The 23,924-nt window shown below is 41.9% G+C and overlaps 1 protein-coding gene across 2 annotated transcripts in view; it reads right to left on the bottom strand.

Moving 5' to 3' along the window:
* The window catches only part of OXSR1 (oxidative stress responsive kinase 1), an 87,367-nt gene that overhangs the window by 44,442 nt on the left and 19,001 nt on the right, over positions 1-23,924 (bottom strand). Inside the window, exons 2-4 of one of the 2 annotated variants that reach the window (XM_032746594.3) lie at positions 23,727-23,839; positions 14,536-14,644; positions 3,766-3,907 (exon numbers count right to left, since the gene is read on the bottom strand). In XM_032746594.3, coding sequence (XP_032602485.3) covers positions 3,766-3,907; positions 14,536-14,644; positions 23,727-23,839 — 364 coding nt within the window. The remainder of the gene's footprint in view (positions 1-3,765; positions 3,908-14,535; positions 14,645-23,726; positions 23,840-23,924) is intronic. The other variant, XM_072925286.1, reaches the window with a different exon arrangement.

Raw genomic sequence — 23,924 nt, 5'->3', positions numbered from 1 at the left:
CAGAAGATAAGCTCAGAGATAAAAATAGGGAGAAAGACAGAGAGACCTTGTAACAGTTAATCAGCATGATTCATTTGTCAGCCTGCCATACACAGCACCACCTGAAAAATAAAGCCTTGAAGTTCCCTCCAATAAATCTTTTTAAGCAATAAAACCTCTTGGGTTGGTTTTACTTTAGTTTTATTTCCAAGTCATTCATCAAACTCCTGCTAATCTCCAAATACACAGAGAAGAATCAGAGCCTAAATGGGGAAGAGGTACAACATACCCTGAGTGTCACCCAGCCCAGATTAGCCTGGCAACGACCCCTCAGAGCACGTCAGTCTTGTTTGACTCCCATAAAGAAATGTGCCCGAGCAGATTCCTGCAGGACAGCTCCATCCGAGGGCTTCCGAGTGCAGCCCTCTGTCCCCAGCGCTCTGGCTGGGGCCCAGCTACTGAACTCACTGAACATGAGCCGGATCACCGGGATTTCAAATCCTCCCTGGGATCACCGTGCTACGCAGGAAACCACAACAGGGACAGGAGCAGCTGGCATGGCACAGGGGGACAGGGACAGGCACAGTGAAGGCAGGGAGCTGCCAGCTCCCAGATAAGGCTGGCACTGGTGATTCTGGAGGAAGGTGGGGACCATTTGTAATCAATTGTTACTGTGGTATAGAGTGTTCAGGAAATAAAACTGATTTTGTCTTCTCCTTTGTCTTTGCCATAAGGCCTCAGACACTTCCCATCAGCCCTTGCAAGATGAAAGCAAAAAAAAACATCACTTTGGGCAATGTGGGAGACTTCAGCATTTATTCCTGAACAATGGCATCTATTCAAGTTTCAGACTCGCTCTGGCTGTTAATTAGGAAAGTAAACAAGAAAAAAAATATCATTTAAGCCTTCAATAGATATTTGGCTTTCTAATCTCCTCTAGAGAATACTGTCAAACTCCTCTCCTGTCCAAAGCAGGGATTTGCACTTCCACACCAAGACAGCTCCCTAAACCTCAATTAGAAGTGGCATTAAGTTCAAGGCAGGCGTAGGCATAGCAAGATTCAGCAGCAGCAAAATTTCATTAAGCTAGTTTTTCATGTGTTAACTTCATTTACCCATTTAAGATTATGCATAATTTAGAAGTATTGAGCAGCTTCACTGACAGAAATATGTTCTCTGATCTCACCAGTGATTTACAGCCCCACTTATGGTCTACAGTGCCCACAAAATTACATTTGGGACCCAAAATTCATCGTTTGGGCTGTGCCACTGGCCTGCCTGTCCAACTTCAGATGTGCTAATTACAGTCATTCACTCACACTGTGTCTCTAATTTTATCAAGCTGTTTTCTCCAAGGAGTAATATAAGCAGAGTTTGGATATTTAGTGTAACCAGCTGAACATATTTTCTGCTGGATGGCTGCTTGCTTTGGGCTGGCTGTTCCAGGTCTTAAACCCTTCAGTTTTGACCCTTCACAGCTGATCTTGCTCTGGCCTACAGTTCACCCCAAGTACAGCTGCCCCACACTACAGACAGACTATTTGCAGTTCAGCCATCACTTGATGTGCTTTCCTTTAGAGCCAGATACTTTAAGCTGACCCAGGGGACTAAAGTTCAGTTATTTTAAACACTTCCTCTGAGAGCATCTCAGGCATGGCTGCAAGATTTCCACCTGCCTTTCCCATCAGGCATGACCAGTATTATGACCCCTAGCATTAAGCAAAATGGGAAAACCATACAGATATTCCAAGGGATGAGGAAAGGTCTCAGCTGCGCTACAACTTTAAACTGTGTTTTCCTCAGCAGCACACACACATCTGGATAAAATGGAACACAGTATGATGAACTCCATTAAGGAAACATGTTTCACCTCTCAAAGTCATGGCAGCTTGTCTTCTGCCAACAGCCAAAACAGCTTTGCATCACAGGTAGGAAGCCACACAACTTTCCTTCTGTATCCTGCTTCTCCAAATTTCCCAGACCACTGTGCCCAGCACAATGAGATAGTCCAAATCCTTTTCTATGATAAAATATTACACAATTTTTGGAGCAGCCTCAAAATTTAGGGATGAAACACATGCAAAGGGACTGATGCATAACCACAACCTTAAGCTGCAACAATGACACAGCTCTGATTTCTTTGCTGAAAATTTGTGCAAAATGCTTCAATGAGCAGGATGAGAATGGTCACAGCAGGTTTGATCCAGTTCACTTCCAAATGATTCAATATGAATCATATTTTCTTCAGACCAGCAGTTTGAATTTTGTGAACATGATATTTTTGCTGAGTACAGTGAAAAAAACCCCACACTGCACTCATATTATCTCTAATCTTTACCACATTTACTAGTTTTGCTTTTCCACTCCCGCCAGCCAAATGGAGAGCCACCTCTCTTCAATACATGAAAAATTATGCAGTATCTTCCAAGAAACTGAGTTTTAACAGGTTTCTGCTGCTTTAACATATATATTTCAATTTCACTAGACCAGAAGACAACTAAATCAGTCAAGCAAACCTACTGCAGGTCACAGATGAACACAGTTCTGTCAATTACTTATGGCAAAGTGAAAACTTGCTGCCATGCAATTGGCAAGTAAGTTGGTTTATTACTTTACTCTGAATTCCCAGAGCTGCCTCAAGTCTTATCTCAAAAAAACAAACTTAAGCAACAAGCAACCAGCTATGAAATTAAAACTGTCTCCAATGAAGACAATGATTCTTGTTAAATCAGAATTTTAGTTGGGACTGGGAACTGAGATTTGAGACTTCTTTCAGGGACAAGAATTACACCTGAATCATTTCCACTGTTTCTTTCCTTTTATCCAAAATAACTTACAAAAGCCAGCCAGTTTGATTGAAACTATGAATGCTTCTTGTATTTTCTAATTAAAATAATATTTTGGCAAAAAAATTACCTCTTTTTGTGCAGCTATAAGAGGACAGAAACTTAGTCCAGCACAGCAGCAGCAATGCTTATAATGGCATTGTACCAGAAGAGAGCCAAGCTCACAGAATTCCCAAGAAAGAAGAGGCTGTTCCAGTAGCAGTCTGTGGCTGGGATTGTGTATATTACCCACAGGCAGTATATTCTATTTTCAGCACATATTTAGGATTGCAAACTCAGTCTTTTTAACACAGAACAGACCAGCTTAGCATCTTCTCCTACTGAACTACACCACACCTTGACACCAGGAGAAAGGAAAATGTGATTTAAAAACACATCCCAGACAAAAACCAGAAACCCATGAATTTCAGTGATCTGTCAAATCACAGGCCATTAGTTAACTGGGTTTTGCCTACAGAAGAAGTTTTTCCATTATTTTTATTTCCTTTTTATTTTTAAATGAAATTACTCAAATTAAAATTTCATGATGTTGATCTTGCAGTTAGCCTCAAAAAAAAAAAAATCAGAGCTGGAAGGACTTTTTATTAAATTGCTCAACTCTGCCTACGCAGTGCTCTTGGTAATTTGTAGCTCTGCAAGAAACAAAACCAGTGGAAGTTTTCCAGCTTTCCATCAACTACACTTTGCAGCTGAATATTGACATTTAGAAAGAGATTCCCTGTATTAGAACTTTCAACACCCCAAAATTTACCCAATTTGGCCTGGTCATTGAATATAGATGTAGTATATAGAATATAAACATTAGAATTCTACATTTTAATAAAGCTCTCACCTTTACTTTCCTCTCTTGATGCCCTCAGCAAGTTATGGAATGAGACTCTGTGCTCAGCTACTCTGCTTCAATAACATTTTATGACAAAGTGAGAAAAACATAAAATACCTGTGGATTTGCCCGTTTTTATGCAGGTAGTCCAGTCCTTCCAGCACCTCCTTAAGGATTGTGGCTATACAGGCTTCATCCAGGACACCAGTCTTGTGCTCTCCTTTGGCCACAATGTGCTTGATAATATCCAAAACAGAGCCTAGAGAAGAGTTAAACATCTTAGTTTAAACTAGATATACTGATTCACAGTTAATTTATGTAATTTATCATCGTTTAATAGACAAGAAATTCACTGATGATGGTCAGGATCAGAGTCAGAAGATGAGGCTTTTGCTGCAGGAAAGCAGAGACAACAATGCACCCCTGGGGGCAGAGCCTCAAGGTGGGCTGTAAAACCCCTGTGAATAGAAGCAACTGAGAAGTTATTTGAACAAGGCAGAATGTAAAATGCACACACACATGACACTAGGAAGGTTTTAAAGTAGATACTGATGCTACAGCTGGCTTAGTGCTGAGTACTGGAGAAGCTGAAGGGGGAAATGGAAAAAGCAGGGGGCTGCCAGGACTCACAAGCTGAAGGCAACAAACTTGATAAAATTAGGCACTCTTTTTCAGCTCCTACCAATTCTGTGCAGAGGAATATCAGGAAAAATCTCATCTTTTAAGGGTTGGTACAACCCTAACAGGAAAAAAAAACGGAAATTGTTAAATAGAGATGAAATGAAGCTGAATTCTGACAGTAAGTCCCTTCTTCACTGTGTACAAAACTGGAATAGCTCAGATCCTTCCCTAGAAGCATGTTTAGTCTCTCTCCCAAGCATGGTGTGAATTACATCATCTTCCATGACAAACCAGGCTTTAGAGAGCAAACCACTTCTTCAAACAGCACCCAGGAATAAACGGAACCAGTGACTCGCACCGGGACTCTTGTGCAAGGCCCTGCTTTTCATAGACACTGGGTACTGCTCTCTTTGTATTTGCATTTGGACTGAAGAGACTTCTCAGAATTTTTTATTGCTCCAGCACAGGATGGCTAAGCCTCTTTTCCACAGCCTGTGCCATTTAGACCCTTCAAACTTGGGTTTCTATGGTTTAATGGCTGGATAGGGACTAGTAGGGTTTTTACAGCTATGGGCACAGAGCAAAGTCAGCAGGGCTGGGAAGTTCTTAAAGAATGAGAAAAGCAGGCACAACTGAAAGGCACAAATTGCTGCTTTGTTTGTCTTAGAACCGGAAACTTACAGGGAACGAACATCCTAGTACTAAGTCAGCTAGTTTAGAAAAGCTGGGCTCAGATTTATAAAAGTTTAGAGAAGATAGTTCTTAACTCACAATCAAAAATATAAGAGAAAAGCATTTTTTGATCTGAAGAACAGAAGCTCTCATGAATTTGGCCCATGGGAGAATTAGAAGTTTCACCTTGTAAATTCCTGAAGCGAAGAAGTGAAAAATAAAAATCAGGTATTTAGTTTGATTTTCTTTTCACCTTTCAGGTTCAGGTAGGCAGAAAACCCCTTCCTCTTTAACATTTATTTTATTAACTATCCCAATTGAATTTCTAGGCCAAAACAATTGTGCAGATCAGTTTTCACTTAGAAGACTATTTTCCTTTTGGAATCTTCCTACGAAAGCAGAAGCTGCAAGGTTTGAATACAAACACCATGTGGAAAGGCTCATTTTGCACAATTCAAACTGCACAGGAAACAATTACATGGGTGTACAGTGTCCCTTAGCTGGTGTAAAGCAGTATATGCTGAGCTCATCTAAAAGCTTGCTGCAGCCAGCAGAACTATTATTTCTCACTTTCCATCTTCTCTGGTCCCCTGGCACCAGCTTCACCTAGACACTAAGACAACCAGTCAACCCAGTGGAAATAAATTGAGGAATAAACTGGTTGCCCTGAACGGCACCCTCAGCTTCCTCTTACCAAAAAATCTTTCGTTAGTTCAAGATATTTGCAGAGGACACAATCTTAACACACATGCCTCTAACAAAAATTTAAAAAAAAACCTAGAGGAAAATGAAAAATAAATAAATGAAGTTACATAACATTGTCCAAACATTTTATGCAAGAATACTCAGTGTTCAGCCTTCCTTTACCCCACCCAAGCAGAGAAACACACTCATGTTTAGTGAATTTTGACATAGGTCCTACCCAGTGGTTTCACCCAGATGTAACTCAGGTTGTTTTGACATATTTTGGACTTCCTGCATCCCAGCAAGGATATCTTTACTGAAGAAAGATAGAATTTCAGATGTTGGAGATTAACTCCTTCACTGAAATCTCACCTTTATGTTCTGAGAAAAGCATCTTCTGCCGTGTGTCATAAGGAGTCACCTGGCCTTCAGCCTATCGTATTTTCACATTTAAAGAGTACATGCTTACTAACTTTGAGGCTTCTTATTCTGGACAAGAATTTCTGTGACATCAAGAAAATCCCACCAAAGAAGCCCCTCCACATCCACTGTTCAGGTTTTTTCCTCTGAAATGAGCCTTAATCTGGAGAACAAACTGTCACTTGTTTTAGAAGTCCAGTGAAAATATGTGGTTCTTCACGTACTCATTTTGTCCTCTTTCCACCCACGACTCTGTTAGCAGACTTAGTTCACAAACATTTCCCTTCTCCTGCAAAGGGCTCAGGGAACATGAGGAGGCAGATCATATGGTGCTCAAATTCATTTGGTCAAAAAATCCTCTATTTAGCCAAGTTAGAGGTTGTATTTAACCCTGAAAGGGGGGTGGAGGGTAGACAGACAAGAGGGCATGCACAGAGCCAGCCCTCGTTGTGAAAAGGCTGATTCACACTCAGGCTATATCTGCTCCCAGTCCTGCCTGACACTTTTTAAGCACATTTATTTTAAAACCACTTTCACATTGAGATGTTCATAGAAGCGGGGGAATTTGCCAGTCCTCTACAGAAAGAAGAACAGCAAAAAGGGATCAGCAAAATGCCCACTGCAGGAAACAGCCGAGAAGCAACCCAAGAGCCACCCTTCTGCAGGAAAAAGTGTTCTTAGGACCGTCCCCCTTTGTCTGCTCAGGGTTTGGCCACTGGCACCACAGCACCATGAAACTGATTTTTCCAATTCACAAATCAGTAAGTCTGGGAGTTGGCTCTGACTCACAACTCAACTGCAACTTCATTAAGCACAGCACCAGGGAATACACAGAACAAAGCCAAGCTGCATTTCCCAGCACTGCTCCATGCAGTGTTCCAGCATTGTGGCTCAGGAAGCCTGGGATGGGGCAACAATAACCAAATCCCCAAACAGAAACCCACAGCCAAGGTAGGAGCTACTTTGAAAAGTGAAGTCATGGGAATTTCACTGTCCAGGAAAACACCTCCTGCTAGAAGGCCAGGATTGGATTGCAGCATGAGGCTGATAAATTCAATGCAAAGTTGATGCCAGAGGTCTCAGTTACATGTGTGACACACTCACTAGGGTAAGACCTCCACTGCCTCAGGATACAAACTCCCACACCAACTCCATTATACTGGACCAAGAGATGAGGGAATCAGAATCTAAAGGGGGAAATGACTGTTTTGTACAGTGGCCTGTTCCCAATCCAGCAATACAATAACTGCTAAAATTAAATGGAAACTACTCCAGCTGAACTGGAACCAGGGCCTAAACCGCACCAGAGGATGTGCTTAACAAACTGACCACACTGCTGAGAAACACCAGCATAACTGCAGAGACTGCCAGCTTCTGAGCCAGCTTCAAACCAGTTCAGGAGTAACTGGGAAGAGAGAGCACATCCAAACACAACTGGAGCTCTGCTTAAATGCAGTTTCACTATGGATTTGTGCTCCATGTGCAAACTGCTCAATCTCACTTTCAGACAGAACCTAGTGACCAGAGGATAAGGGTCACACTGGAAATAAGGTACTCTGCTTTGTATTAACATTTACAAGATTTTTCAAGGAGAAAACAAATGCACTACAATGTCTCCAGAAAGGAAAAAAATATCTTTGACTTCTCCCTAAAATAAAACCTCTATTTTAGATAATGCTATGAAGCACTCCTGTGTGTATTATACATGGCATTAGGTTTGATTACAATTCCCCCATTATTTTTCTCATTAAAAATTCACAAGTAGCAAGTATGGACTCAAAGTACAGGGAGGTGAACCCTCAGTCAGAGAAAGGGAAAAAAAAAGTAATTAAGTTTGGCTGAGTCTGACTGGAAAGCTCTTCCAAGCCCAGAAGGGCCACATACCAAGAAAAGACAAAACAAGACACAGAGAAAAGGGTCAGAACTGGAGTCTAACCATAAATATAAATAATGCTGTCATTAACAAGGATGTTTAAAGAAAGCTGGTGATGAGCAACTGATCTCAAAGCCCAAAGGAAGACAAAGGAAAGAAGACAACATTTAGTGATTGATATGGAAAAAATGCAGCTAAAACAAATTCCTGCCCATCAAATATACACTGTGCAGCACATCAACAGGAAGCCTACAGAGATACTGTGCAATCTGATAAAGCATTTAGCATGACTTGTCGTTCATCATCCAAGTGTCTCAGTGCACTCTGACACCAATGGTTATGGAAATGCACTGACTTATTAAAGAGAAAGCTCTCAGTGCAAACTGTACAGCAGTTGAGAGGAAAGTGGTTTTCTGCTCAAACTCACAAGCTTTCCAGTTTGCTCCAAAACCTCCTAATGCAGCAGCTCCTGAGGACAGCACGAGTCAGAAGGAACCTGTGCACAGACTCACCCTCAGCTGAAAGAGCCCAACCTGTTAACTACTCCTAAGAGAAGGGTATTCAGGTTTTGAATATTGACACCAGGCAGACCACTTGCAATAGACAGTCCTGGATCCCAGCAAAAGCAGTCCTGACTTTTACCCACACATATCCAATAAAACTGACTCTTTTAACATCATGAATTATGTGAATTACCAAAGATTATCTATGGTGACAAAATGAGATTAAAGTTCCACAGTTCACCACCTCACTGTTGTGCCCCTGCATCACTTACAAAGCCCTACTATAAAATGGGATCACTGCAGTAACTGGAAATTCAGTTTTCCAGGCAGGGTGGAGACCAAAGAGCCCGGAACTCCTTAGACCAGCTTTGCTGCTGAAGAAAACTGTGTAATCACACCCTCGGGGCAAGAAGTCCTAATTGTTCCACTGCTTCGCTTTCAACAGCAAACACTGAGGCTTCCTGTTCCAAATCCAGAGCATGATTCCTTGACCTCACCTACACCAGCAAGCCTGTGGAATGGCATTTAGGAAGCCTGTTTCTGACGTTTCTCCTCTGCAGAGGAAGAAAACATCCACAGTCATCAGTGACACTTCTTAGTGCTTCAGCACACTGGGGCTGAAGCAGAGAAGGGCATGAAAACCTGAGCAGAAAGGAAAGCTTGTTTGGAACAAGATTATAGATAAATGCAGGAATATTCCAGCTGGAATTTTACATGCCCCCAGAGGAACAAAAAAAATGTACAACAGAGCTGGTTGCTATGGGAACCATATCTTGCATGTTATAATATAACTTAAGCGACAGAACCAAGATATACTTTAAGTTGAATGCAAAGAAAACTTCTCACCTAACTTTATTTGGGAAGCAAGATGGGAAAATTTAATTCTCTTAACTTGCAAAAAAAAAAAAAAAAATAAAAGGCAGGTAACAGTACCTGCACTGATTGGCCATTTAGCGGTGTGGCACAAATAGGCCTGAAAACAGTGCTGAGGAATCACCACACAACTTTGTGAGAACCAAAATCTGCCCCAAACCTGACAAACGCTAATGCTGAACAGGCTGAACCTTTGAGAAGAGGGAATTGGCAGATTCACTGCTGCTTCTTTCAAGACATCTCAGCGTTGGCCAGTGGTTTCAGTGAGCCAGGTTGTCATTAGAGCCAAGAATTAAATCTGCACCTTGTCAGTCTCTGGCAAACAGATGAAGAAGATGCATTAGCAGGAGGAACTGCTTGGATTCAGTACTTCTGGGACTGAGGAATACAGATACAGCTAGAGAGTAGCAAGGTAAAGGAAACAACAAGTTATACAAAACAAAGGAAAAGACATTAACTCTGGTTAAACCTCCTCAGAGGGAAAGCTAAGGAAACATCCACTTCTTGCCTCCTTCCCCCCAGGGCATGTGCATGGATGCAGAAGAAATATGGAAAGATTAAGGCAGAAAACAAGATAATACAATAATGGGAGCAAAACAGCCTATTGCTGTTGTGATCAAGACATTTATAGGAGACAATCTGAAGACAAGCTTATTTTTCATGCTTTTCTTATTACAGTGAGGAGTGGCAATGTATCTACACACTTTGCATTCTGCAATCATGCACAGTCCCTGCCATCCCATCCTTAATTGTTTGAAATTAAATTGTGTTTCTACAAATAAAATCAAAACCCCTCCAGATGAATTAAAAATAGCGTATCTCTCTCCTAAGAAAATAATTCAATATAAACATGAAGTTTTCTAAGGACCTGTGGTTTATGCTTTGATCATAACTCTCTGTTGGATTTGGGAGGAGCCAGATCAGAGATTAACACAGCAGAAGCAGGACAAGATGTCCTAACTCCCTGGTAGAGAACTAAGATTTGCCTACCTCTTTTGGTCTGGCATTCTGAGCTTCAGATCAAAGGTTGAAGTAAGAAGTTGATTAGCTAATCTTAAAAACTTTCAAAAAATAGAAGGTTTAACTATTTCTATACAGCAATCTCCTTAGCAGATTTCATCAGCAGCCTTCAGGAGGGCAGAATATCCAAGAGCCGTATCTGGAAATGTTTCAGTATTTAAAGGATTTGCACAGTTTAAAAATATTTTGGAGGTTTCATCTGCTGCAGGCTAGGACAGGAAAAATGGTTTTGTGATGTAACAAGTCACCAGGGCCAGCTGTTTCATAGGAGCAACTGTTTTATAGAGCTATCTACAGCCATGGGTCACCTGTGAAATGAGAGCTCTTGTTAAAAGCAGGGAGAATTTAGAAGAGCAAGCAGGTCACAATCAGTAAAAGCACAAGAACAAAAGCACAGCTGCTCCTCTTCCTACTAAAAAGCCACAGGAGTTTGAGAGTAGGATTTGGCTTCAGCAGGCTTTAAAAAGGCATGAGTAAAATTCGTGACAGGAGAATGCCAGGGAGGCAAAGAGCAGGTCAGCAGCTGTCTAGAAATAGCCACTGGATTTTAGTTTGGAGTAACACTGGACTCAAAGGCTGGGGTGTCGAGTTCACACAGCTAAGAACCCTACAGAACTTCCAGCATTAGAGAAAAGGGTCTGTAATTTCTAATGAAGGGAACAGAATCAGCAAAAACTCCACAAACCTGACACAGACACACATCACCAGAGCTGAAAGGGGCTGTCAGTAACTGGACACACCAGCACCCCCAGTCTCTACCAGCTGCACCTCATCACTGCCACGTTTCTGCCATCAGCAGCTCCACACCTGCTTTGTGCTCAGGGCTGCCAGCTCAGAGGGCTCTGAGCAGTGGCTCCCACCAGCGTGGCTGGGCTCTGATGCACATCAGCTCCCCAACGCTACCTCCTGGCTGCTGACAACTTTCAAATATAGAAATCTCCCATCAACAGAGTACTTGTGGAAACAAATAGTTCTGTTTCAGTGACAATGTCAGTCAGGTAATTAAGGATCTTTGAGTGCACCCTCTGGTTGTCAGAGGAGCAAGGCACTGTTAGACAACAGCAATTTGTAGATTTAGAGTATTCTCCCTTAGAGACTTTTCTAAACATTTGCATGTATGACCAGGTTAGGATTTTAACAAAAGACTGCAGCCAGAAAATAAATTAAATTGCACTTAAAACAACAGCAAAAAAGGCTTGCATTACAGATTGGGCTGTCTTGTGGGCTGTTTGTCAAATTAATAAGGTCAGTGTTTGTAGGCTGAAATTAAAACTAGTTTCAGCCTGAAATCACACACCAGCATACGCTAACAGAAAAGAGGCAATAAAATTCTGAACTTTACCCAGAATAAATTATCATGAACAAAAGCCATGATCAAAACATAGAATGGACATCAGAATGTATTTCATATGTACTTATTGGGATGTACAAATCTTTCTGAACAGCTAAACAAAATGACCTCTGTTGTTTTGTACTCTGTTTTGGGTCTGTTTTGGTGGAGGGCTTTTTGTTTGCTTGTTTGTTTTTGGTTTTGTTTTGGGTTTTTTTCTTTGCTTTTGTTTTCTGGTTTAAAAACCAGCTCAAAGGTTTTTCCTGTTGAGAAATCCAGATCATTATTTTTCCCACTGGATGACAGATGACTGCAAAACGAGCCACTTTATTACTGATAAGAACTAAGCTCAAAGGAATGAGAGGCAGTTTTAGAAGTGTCTCTTGTTACATAAATCACTCAGCCTAAGACCAACTGAAAATAGGCTCATTAAATGTGAACGAAAAAGCTCTTCAGCCAGAAAGCTCCAATCACAAGTTTCTTCCCCCATCTTTAAGACTGTGCTGTAGAATCTACCTGTGAGATCTAATATGAGATTCCTGAAGCACAGATATAAAAAATTGTGAAGTAAAAAGTACATGGAAGAAAACAGCTGAAAAATACCTCACAAGATATCACCCTGCTTAGAAAGGTCATTCTCAAAGTCTTTCTATTTACTTTAGCAATTCCTCCAGCCTTCAAATGACTCTTTTTAAGTGAGAAAATTTAACACTGAGTCACAGAAATGCTGGGGAGAGGGAAGAATTAGACTCTTACTGGTCTGTCTTCTACTATATGACCCTATTTTTTATCATATGCAACAGAATAAGAAGCACGGAGAATTCCTAGCACTCCTTTACTGCAAGTGCCCCACTAAATGCCAGAGCTGCACAAGGGTCAACTATCAGGCTGAAGAACATAAAAGCCCATTCAAAGGGAATATTAAATGAGAAGCAGGTCATCATTCACACCAGCAAGAGGCTGGTTCTGAAGCAATAATTATTTTTTCCAGAAATTTTCCAGTGTAGTTGTTACATCTGTGTTGCCCTGATAATGATGGTCTTAATGATGGTCTGACTTTTCCCCAGCTTTATACAAAAAAAAAACCAAAAAAAAAACCAAAACAAAAAAAAACCCAAAAAAAACCAAAACCAAAAAACCCACCTCCACACAAAATTGAGAACAAACAGAGACAACATTTGGCAGTTCAAGGATGAGCCTCATCATGACTTGATTGTGACAGAAAACTGCTGTGAAGTGAAGGAGCAGCTGTGCATTTTCTTCAAAGAGGTTGTGTACTCTCCTGGAAAAGGCCAAACCCATTGCTGCTGCCTCTCCAGAACCCCTGAAATGCCATTTCCTCGTGTTGTGGAAACTTTCCCATAGATACACTTTCTATACACACAGCAACACTGCTTGCTCTAAGCTGGCAGAGGATTCTTTTCCACTCACAGTCATCACATCTTTAATGACCTGTTACACATCTCTCTAAGAAAACAGAGGGTATTGCTTCATGACACATGAGCATATGAGACATTAAAAACCCTTTAAGACAGACTTAAGGTTGGCATGGAATTTGATTTCTCCCAAGAGAACTGCTAAAATTCTCTAAAGAACACCTTCAAAGAGACATGTTTTATGGTCATTGTTGAGCTCTTGTAAAAAATGCAAACAGGTTTAGCCAGATTTTTCCACATCATCTCCTGGCATTTTACAGTCCACAAAATTAAGCCAAGAATAGAGAAACCAGGTTGGGTTTTTTCAAAATAGGGTTTTGGGTTTTTTTTCAGTTTTCAATTCCTGTTTGCTGCAGTGCCAGGAAAATGAAGTCTTCTTAAAGACAGGCCCAAGATTTAGCAACAGCCCTTTGTGTTAACATCCAGAAACTTGATTCCATTTCTTGTCTCAGCTGTAACTTAAACAAGGATCCTGGAAAATATTATGACTTGAAGTAAAACATTACTGATACAAAATTTTCAAACTCAACTCTTTCAAAGAAAAGTTATTTCTCCAGTGTCTGAGAGAATAAAACCAGAAAAGGCAGGTTTCTCTAGTTCCGTGTTAACCAGGCAGTGATTTTCAAAAGCCAGTTAGGTGTTAGTGCTGATGGACATAACATGAGAAGCTATTTCTGAGCTGAATGGGTCACCATCAAATATTATTCATTCAGAATGGCTGGAAGGAGGCCCGGGGGAAGGGACCTGGGAGGTGCTGGTTGACAGTGGCTGAACATGAGCCAGAGTGGCCAGGTGGCCAAGAAGGCACTGACACCTGGCCTGGGTCAGCAATATGTGGCAGCAGGGCCAGGGCAGGGATTGTCCCCTCTGCTCAGCATTGGTGAGGCCACACCTGTAGTCACTTTTAGGCCCCCTCATGACAAGAAGGACATTGAGGTGCTGGAGCATTCCAGAGAGGGAACAGAGCTGGGGAAGGGTCTGGAGCACCAGGAGTGTCTGAGGGAGCTGGAAAGGGGCTCAGCCTGGAGAAAAGGAGGCTCTGGGAGGACCTTTAGGCTCTGCACAGCTCCTGACAGGAGGGAGCAGCCAGGTGGAGGTCAAGCTCTGCTCCCAGGGAGTAGGATATTAGGATTGGATATTAGGAAACATTTCTTCATGGAAAGGATCGTTCAGCATTGTAACAGGCTGTCTGGGAGGTGGTGGAGTCTCCACCCCTGCAGGTGTTTAAAAGACGTGTGGATGTGACACTTGGGGACAGGGTTTTAGTGGTGAACTTGAACCACCAGAGCTGGGGTAATCACTGACTTTCTGATCCTAGAGTTCTTTTCCAACCTAAACAACTCTACAATTTATGAAATGTCTTAATTCACAGGTGAGAACCTAAAGAAGGGCGAGAGGAAGGAGGGAGAACAGGTTTTTATGCTGCCTTTAGGGTAAAGAAATTGGACCACTCACCTCCACTAAGTAACTTCATCACCAGCCAAAGCTCATCTTTCACCACAAACGATGTGTAGTAAGATACAATGTTGGGGTGATGGCACTGACTCATGGCTTGAATTTCTTTCTGTAGAGAAAAATAAAACATTAGCAGTTGGACACAGTGATAATTACTCCTCGGGCACAGAAGTTATATTCCTCAAGACACAGCAAGGGTGCAAAGAAAAAGGATACCTAGAAGGTAAATGTAGAAAATCCAGAAATACTCTAAACACTCCGGCTGCATTATACTAGAGACAAAAGGTATTTTAGGGTGTTCTTCCTGTCTGTCTACAGGAAGAAAAAGTTAACCAAAAAACCCATATTAAGGACATCAAAGTGGTGGCAATCAAAATACCTCCACGCAGCTACAACAGAATATTCCCAAAAACTCCCTCCAGTTTGTGACCTAGGAAGTTCATGCTGACTTCTCCTTTCAGTAAAACACTATGCAACAGATACTTAATCTGTTGAAGACTATCATTTGGATGAGAAAGGGAAATACTGGTCTCTGGGGGGAAAAGGCCTCTTATTCCTAATGTTTCTCCCCAGCAGGAAAGCAGATGGCTTAGCTCACTTAGGTTGAAGGCACAAAGGACAGCTGTATCCTTTGTCACACTGGAAGAAGAGAGAGATCACTTTGAGATTAGGAAGTCAGTAGCTACTACCAGTTGAGGACAATATGAAATATGTTGAGATATTAAATAGTTTTGAGTTTTGACTGTGCTTAGTCTTAATTTTAGTGATGGGTTCAGAGCTGAGGTTTTCCAGGTTGTGAAGGGAACAACACCACAGAAAACATTGACTGATTTCATTATGCAAGCAAAATTACCACTTTGGACAGAAAGACTCAGTTTCTTAGCTGTCCATAGACAAAAGCCATCCACTAAGCCAAGCCTGGCACTCTGCACTGCACCCAGCTAAGCCTTTGTGCTTCAGCCAAGTCCCCTAACCTGACAAATTGTACCCACCCCAGACACTCATCCTCTCATACCCTGAACTTCTGCTCTCAACTACAGCATTCCTCCATAGGACACAGAGAAGGAGGAGAGCAAGGGCCATTCACCCCTGATCCTTCCCTCCCTCTAAGCACAAGACTTCCCTGGAACTACCCTGGAAGTACAAGAAAGAGCTCTGAGAAGAATTCACTCGTGCCCAGGACACCCCACAAATGCAGCACATTTTCCTCCTGCTCCTGTACAAAGCTCTGCTTGTGACTGAGTTCAGAGTAAAGCCACTGCTTCCCCTTGGCAAGGCCTGAGCTGGCAATCACAGCTCCAAAGGAACAGGCTCATGTTGATTTATCCACTTAGCACTGCTTTTCAGGGAGTAGGTGCCTTTGAGGAATCCAAAGCAATTGGTTCCTCTTTCTGCTTCCCCAGGAGAGGCACCAACTTTCCAGGAAACTTAACAAGCAGATTAAAGAAGAATCTTTCTAAACAGGAAAGGATATTTGAAGAGGAATAAGCTATTCATCTCCATGTGGCATACTCTGACTAAAAAACACTCTGTGAAAATAAATACAGCCTAAAACAATATATTTTGCTTACTCCGACGGCTCCAGCTCCCTTCCTTGCAAACTTTCACTTGTGTCAAGTCATTTTTCACAAAGGAAATAAATCAGCAACTTTGGAGTTTTCTTTGGTTCTCTGTAGTTCTCTCTCTGAAAATTAAAGTATACTACACAAGATCAATTGGCACCAGAGGAAAGCAGCAAGCAAGGACTGGTAATGCATCCCATCAGCCAGACCTACCCCAAATCCAACACTCTCAGAAAGTATTAGAGGAGTTGGCTTTATATTTTCTCAGCTAGACTGCTCAAAATATTTTGAAGAAGTTTCCCAGGAGTTTGAGAGAGTAATATGAGAAATGTATACTAACACTGCATATTTAATATATATTTGTATATGATACTGCAGTACAGGAGGCAATGAGACAAAGTCTGGACCAAGTTTACTTAAGATCCTAGACCTAGATCAGATTTTTGCTACTTAAGCAGCCCCATACTACAGAATTTTTCAGGCATTTGGTGGCAGTTAACATTTTATTAATGTTTTCTAAGAACTTCCTCTCTCATTCACTACCACAATCTGCTCCCCGGGCTGGGAAACACAGCTAAAAAAAATAGCTGAAGTCTGTCATGTGCACCAAAGCATAAAGAGGGAAAATAAATAATCACAAACCTGATCTGTGCAATTAAACACCTCTGTCAGCCAGTGGAAGATTAATCCATTTCTCAAACAGTGTAGCACAGCTCTGAATAATTAATTGAATCACAGCCCATGATTTTCAGTGTTTTTACATTATTACCAATCAGAAAGAGCAGCAGTCAGGCAGACTTTCCCTCCCACCCACAAACCCCCCATTTCATTTTCAGCAGTTTTCTAGGCTAATCTCACACTGGCTACATCAAAGCTTGGTTTCTCTTTTCCCCCAAAGAGGGTACCAACATCCTGAAAGCTCAACCCATACAACTGTTTAAAGTGATAGTAGCAAATCACAGGGGCTTTGTGGTTAAAATGCTTCCTGGCATAACTGAAACCAAGCCAATTCTGTCATCTATCCACAGCCTGCTCCAGCAGTACAAATGCAGGGGCTGAAGGGCTGTAGCAAAAGCAGGGATCCCACTCAAAGATCACTGGCCAGCTCTGCTCAAAAACAGAGTAGGAAGGGATAAAATGCAGCAAAACAGCTATTTTTTGTGTAGTAAGCTCAGTTTAATACTATTTCCAAAGCTTTTGGGAGAGTTTGCTGCTCTTCAAACACAACAAAGTCACAGCAGGTAAAGGTTTCCTCTTCCCAGTTCCTCTCCCTAGTAAGATTGCCATCCTCAGATAACAGAGTTACAACCATGCTTCCCAATATTTTCACCAGAATCAAAACTGTATTGGAAGACTGCTAATAAAAATCTCAGTGATTTCCACACCTCTGTAATAATTTATTTGGGCTGCTCTATACCAGGTTGCTTTATTGCCTCTCTGCCAACAGCCATGGGTCACTTGATAGATGCAGTGGGTGATAAGCAGCTCTTCCATCCAACACCCCTGACACTCCATGGCTTCAGTGATGAGAGACAGCCTTCCTGCCAATTCCCAGCAATTCCTCTGCTTTCTGCTCAGCTATGGAGAATGAATTCCCGACAAAAACATGTCTAGACACAGGCAATGGTTTGGAAATGGTTACATGCTCACCCTGGGCGAGATATTAAAAATATCTGTATTGTCAAATACCAAAAGCAAATAGACTGGGATTAGCTCTAAATGCCTCCATGGCTTCCATTAAGGGTTCTGACAAATGTTTTCAGTACTTCTACAGGCAATAAAAGAAACATTTCAAGGCTTGCAAAACAGTCATAAAAATGCAGTGAAGTATAATCTAGAATCATAAGCAAACTATTAGTCTCCTGTAAGCCAGGCGTACTTCTGGAGATCAGCTATTTTGGAGGAGGGTTTATTTGCCCAGTGACACACAATTGAAGTTTGAATTAATAGGAGCAGGTAACGCTGTGTTTTAGCTACCAGCTCAAGTTTCTTAATGGTATTTTCTTTTCACATCACCGCCTTTTACTCTGTGTTTACCTGTCCCTGAGGCTTGCTTCAGAGGCACTTGCTCTCAAATACCAGGATAAAAATTATGCTTTATTTAGTTTTACTTCCTACATGTTGACATGAACTCCAGAGATACATCACAGCAGCAGAGTGCTTTCATGTGGCTATCTGCAACTTCAGAGGAGTCCAGAGAGCTGCCAGTGCGGCTGTTTGAAGAGAATCACAACCATAAGAGAAGTGGGGAGGGAAAGCATGGCTGGGACAGAAATCAAAGCAGGTCAGATGTGATCACCCCTTGAAAACACCAATGCTTCAGCTATGGCTGGCAAAGATCTTATACCATGAGATTTCAGCTGAGAGATAAGGCATTAAAGCTGGTCTTCATCCTTTTAAAGCAAGATTTAGAGTTCCAGTCCTACAGGCAGCCATAACAATTCACATGCTGCTCCAAATGAAATTTTAAGTTTAGCTAAAAGGTTGTAAAATTGACAATAATAATTCATTTGCCTTTTGAGGTGGCAACACAACTAAAAATAAAAAACAAACTCAAATATGTTCTTCTATCAAAATTAACTCAAGAGACATTTTTTAAGAAGGTGGGGGAAAAGCACAAAATCAGATTCTGATTCAACTCTTACTCCTTGGATTATCCAGTTCAACTCCTTGCCTTAAGTTGCTACAAGAGCTAAACTGGCATGAGTAAAGGGGGGTTAGATTAGCCCTAGAACAACAGTGGAAAAGAAATAATTCTGAAAGGGATAAACACAGTTCATCCATTAAGTAATCTTCAGTGATGGGAACAAAATAGTCCCATGGCAAGTCATTCAGCAGTTGTCCATTTCAATGGCTACTCTTCAGCCTCATTCAATGGTCAGTCCCTCTTTCAAAGTTTTCAGCATTAGTGAAAATGTACTGAAGGAAACAGGTGCTTCTGAACTGTTGTGGTGTAGCAATTCCTACATGGCCATTTTTTATTGGTTTCAGCCAAAAAGCAAATGTGTGAGTGACTGCCTCCTCTCACAGATACCAGCCAGCTTTACCCACATCCCCAGCTAACCTATCATTGATCCTTACAGTTGTTCAGATCAATACCCAGTGCTTACAGCTCAACAATGCTTGCAATGTGCTTAGTGCCCACAGACAGCTGCAAACTCTCTGAAGCTCTTTACATGCACCATCTCGTGCTTGTCCAGTCCAAGACATTGGATTTTCAGGATCTCACTCACTATTAAGTCTGATGTTCACAGAACAGCAATCTGCTGCTTCGTCCCAACAACCTTATAGTCTGGTTAAACTACTTGTAGGAAGTGCTCCATCAGATCAAAGGCAGCTCAATATCCTGTCCAAGTCTTCAAAAGAAGGTGTAAAAACTCTATAAAAAGCAGTTACACAATTATCTGCCCAGAGGGCAGACTTCTGACTAAGCCTGGGCAGTTAACAGTTGGCTTATGATTTAAACCAGGGAAGTTCATAATCCTTTTTTTTAAATCCTATCTAATTTAACCTTCTCAACTATAGGTTGATTTATTTAATCTCACACAATGTTTGATCTCCATGCTATTGGCAGCAAGTTCCCTGGGTTATTTCCATGAAATTCTAAAGGACATTTCTGTTTAACTGCAGTTCAGCTTGTTCCCTCGGCCTCCTTAACTGCCCTCTGGCCATAGCACTGAAAGAGTAGTACATCACCTCTTGTGTGCAACCTGTCAGGCCCAGGGAGATCTGTCTCTGGAGTAGGAAGAATGTGGAATCTTTCTAGGAACAGCAACACCACATCTCCCATGCTCTTTCCTGAGCCTGTCTCCTGTTGAATCATCTTAGGGAATAAACAGGCAGCACTTCCCCCTAGCTGGGAAAGCCCAATGTGAAATATCCCATAGCTAATGTTTCCCTTTCTGCTGTTCAACATTCCTGGTAACTGCTAAGCTGACAACCCACATCATCTGCTACTCATGGAGAAAGTCTCCATCTGGATGAAAGAAAACTCAGCTTTAATTGCATGAAAATGAAGTAGAGTTTGTAGAACAGAGGGGGATTTAAGGCCTTTTAGATCTGTAATTCTTTAAAACAAGAAAACACTTTTACAAGAAAAAAGGCTGGAAGCATGGCTATTTTGAGGTAGATGTTCACCACTGTTTCAAGGCTTGGCAGCAGTAGGAAAGCAACCAGCATCCCCCAATGGAAAAGAGTCAGAGCAAAACACAGCTCTGAATGGTGTGCAGCTGTGAAATACAGCACATGAGCAAGCAGACTGTTTGCAAATCCACACCGGTGTGGTTGTTAATTACTGTGGGTTGCAAGACAAATAAAAAGTGGAACTTCAGCAATAAATCAAAAAGTCCAAGAGCATTTGTAGACAACACTGTATTTGACCACCTCTCCCAGCACTCCACTCCCAGTCACACCCCTGAGCAAGAACCTCTCCCTATAAGGTAAATTGTACTTCTCTGGCAGCTGACTCCCAAAGGCAGGCTAGGAAAGATCTGTGACCATTCAAAAATGTACAGGAAAAAAGATGAAAATGAAGCATGGAAATAAATTCCTGACAAGCATCACCTAATTCAGTAGCTGGGTTAGAAAGAGGCACATCTCTGCACACTATTACTCCTGCTGTCTACTTTCTTTACAGCAATTAGCACTTCAGCTGAAGAGCTGAATGCCCTTGACTTGGCCTGCTCATGATTCAACAAAGCTGGCCCTTCCTGCATTTTCCATAGCCCATAGCAGCAATAAATAAATTTAGTGCATTAACCTAGAATGTCACACAATATATGCAAAGTGTGCAGTTTATTCCTGACCACCCACACGGCTCAAATGTATATTGAGATAAAAGGATCAAGATCAATACCTTTAATGAGCCAAGTCATAGCACTTACTCTAAGCACAGCATCTCCAAAGCAAGGATGTGATCCCAGATTTCCTGGCCTCTGGACACCTGCTAGGCTTAAATGAACCTCAAAGCCACTCATCCATCCAGCTGGTGATAGAGCCACTTACTCTGCGTTTCCCACTCCAAATTAACCTTTCTCTTCTCCTCCATCCCAAGAACTACAAGTGCAAACCACGCAGCAGCACATACATTGAAGAGGTGTACAAGAACCAAATAATCTTTCTAAGGATGGCAGTATGGTTTGCTGGTCTCCCCACCCCCTCCCAAGCAACGTGAGACTGCTCTACCCTCTTGGCTATGCAGCTTCTGGGAATAAGGAAGCTTGCTTCAACAGAGAAATCTGCAAGTGTGAGGCACTGCAGAAAAATAATTATAAAATAATTTAAGCACAATTTTCCCTTTGCTATGACACTGCCCAATGAGTGGGCAGTGCTGTAACCCAAGAGCACTCTCCTGACCCCAGGCAGGAAAGCAGAGCTCACCAAAAGCTGACTGCTGTGCCCAAATGCCTTCAGTGCAATAGGAGCCCCATGAAAGCCCCAGTCTGTGATTTTAACTGCACTGGAGGAGAGGGGAAAGCAAGGCAGGGGCATAACATACTCCAGTGTGAACTCATCATATTTGTCTTTTTATCTGCTTCTTAAAACAACTGTAACCTACAACCATCTCAACCATCTACAGTTAACTTTTTTTTTTTTTTTTTTTTTGTGGGGAAGGTGCAATCCTGCAATACAAAGCAGTTGCTCAGAAAAGTTAATTAAACTAATTGGGAAAACTGTCATGAAGGGAGACTACAAGACTGTAAAACTTAAAAATATTTAACTTAGGATAGAAGCAGATATGGAAACAGGATAAAAATAAGCGGAGCACACAGAGTTGGGAAATCAGGAACTTCCATTCTTTTGGGTCTTGCACTGAGAAACAACACTGGTGATCCAACAGACTGAGAAATTCAGAACAAACCAAGGAAAACACTTTTTCACACAACACAGCTACCTCAGCAACCCCTGATCCTGGAAGCTGCCACAGCTCAGAACCATCTTCATGCCCTTCCACACCTCCATGCCTTTTAAATTTAAGAATACTTACAACTGCATACTCAAGCCCAGAGAAGGACCCACACCAGATCGGTCAGAAAACTGGAAGCTCTGGAGAGCTGACAACAGCATTACATTGCAGGCCCACCCATAACAGGAAAAGTCATTGTGAGGAACAGGTCAGCCAGAGACCTAAATATGCAATTAGAAGTACTTATCTAAAATTACACATCAAGTCTCTGCAGTGTCCCTTTCTGAACCTAATGTTTTTAGTCAGAATTGGCAATTTCTCAAAGAATTAGTCTCAATTACTACATCTTGATAATGCAATCAGGAATATCACTGAGGCAGGGTAGTATGGGCAAGTCACACAAAAGGCTTGAAAAGGATACCAAGGGTTGGCACAAGGTCAAAAAGACCAACTGTGAGAAGAGATCTTGAACTCCTACATTAACACGAGCCGTAAGAGGATTTGAACACAGGCAATCTTGAGTCCTACATGCAACCCTCCACAGGAGCACTGGCAGCCTGAATGGGGCCTTTCCTCTTAACCAGGGCACATTTGCAGATACCCATAATGACAAAAATACTGCTAGATACTAGATGGAAACTGGAACTGTGGTTCAGGTGATTTGCTGAAGATTGTACAAATGTAGAGGTAGCAGGACTCCCAGGTTCTCTTTCTGTTCTACCGTCTAATTGCAAGCACCAAAACAAGTGCCTGAGGTAAACTACAGAAGTTGTTGAGGGGGGACAGAAAGACCAAGGCGGGATTATAAAAATCCTAGAGAGGTGTTTCAGAAGAAAAGATGGTACCAGGCCTCATCTCCATAATGCAAATATTTACTGTGGAAAATTTTGCCCCAAAGAGCTTTTTCATTCTAGTGGAGATACCTCAATGTTCACAGGAATGTCTGTGTCTGCCTGGCTTAAATTCAGGGACCTTCCAGATGTGAGGTGAATGAGACAACCACTGCACTGCAGAGGCACTAGCTCACACACAGAGAAGAAAACTAAGCCCATCAACACAGGAGCCAGATTAGAAAAGGGAAATTTCAGTTACCACAGCTACTGCAAAATTCTGTATTTCTTTGAGACAACCTTGGGAAAAGAGGCACAGAGCAGCAGAAAATTACAGTGCTGCAGTTCCAAAGGACCCTGTCTCCTGTCCTGAACTCAGAATTACAGGGTTTCCATATGGCAGCCTGAAATATGTCAGTGATCTCTTTAGCTGGCATCAGTACCAGAAAGAGATTAGGAACAACAACTAATTCACTCAGGTTTCTCTTTACAGGTGAATGGAAAAAATTTAAAGAACTGCAGGAAAGGAAAAGAAAGCAAAGCCATTCCCTTAAATTTTAAATGTTCTGAAAGCATGTAGCTCTGAATCCCCCTCAAACTTCAGAGCTCTTGTGGGTACAGTAGAGCTTCACACTTGCACATTAACTCAGTTCAAAACAAAGGGATTATACAAAGTGCTGAGCTCTAAACAAACAGTCTGAAGTTTTGCAACAGTTGATCTTTTTAACATTTTAAGTACCATGTCCTATAGCCAGGACTACTGAGCTGCCTCTAATGAAGTCAGTCGAGTTCCCTCACCTTCACCCAACCTCAAGAAAGGTTTTAAGACGCTTGGCAAAGAGATATCTCAGAAACCACTGAAATACAGCTCTCCAGACAATTCTGATTGCATACCAGGAGTTCATCCATGCTCGTCTGACACTTCTCAAGATTGATCCGTTTAATTGCCACCTTCTCCTTCTTCGGAGCGCAGAAGGCTGCCTGGACCACCGCAGTCGCTCCGCTGCCTGGGGGAAAAGAGAGAGTTACCAACACCTTACAGACTTCAGCAGGGAGGGAGGGAGGGAGGCCAGACAGCAAAATTCCCAGTGC

Source organism: Taeniopygia guttata, chromosome 2 (assembly GCF_048771995.1).
Source record: "Taeniopygia guttata chromosome 2, bTaeGut7.mat, whole genome shotgun sequence".
Classification (NCBI taxonomy): domain Eukaryota; kingdom Metazoa; phylum Chordata; class Aves; order Passeriformes; family Estrildidae; genus Taeniopygia; species Taeniopygia guttata.
This window is presented reverse-complemented; position numbering and strand designations above follow the sequence as displayed.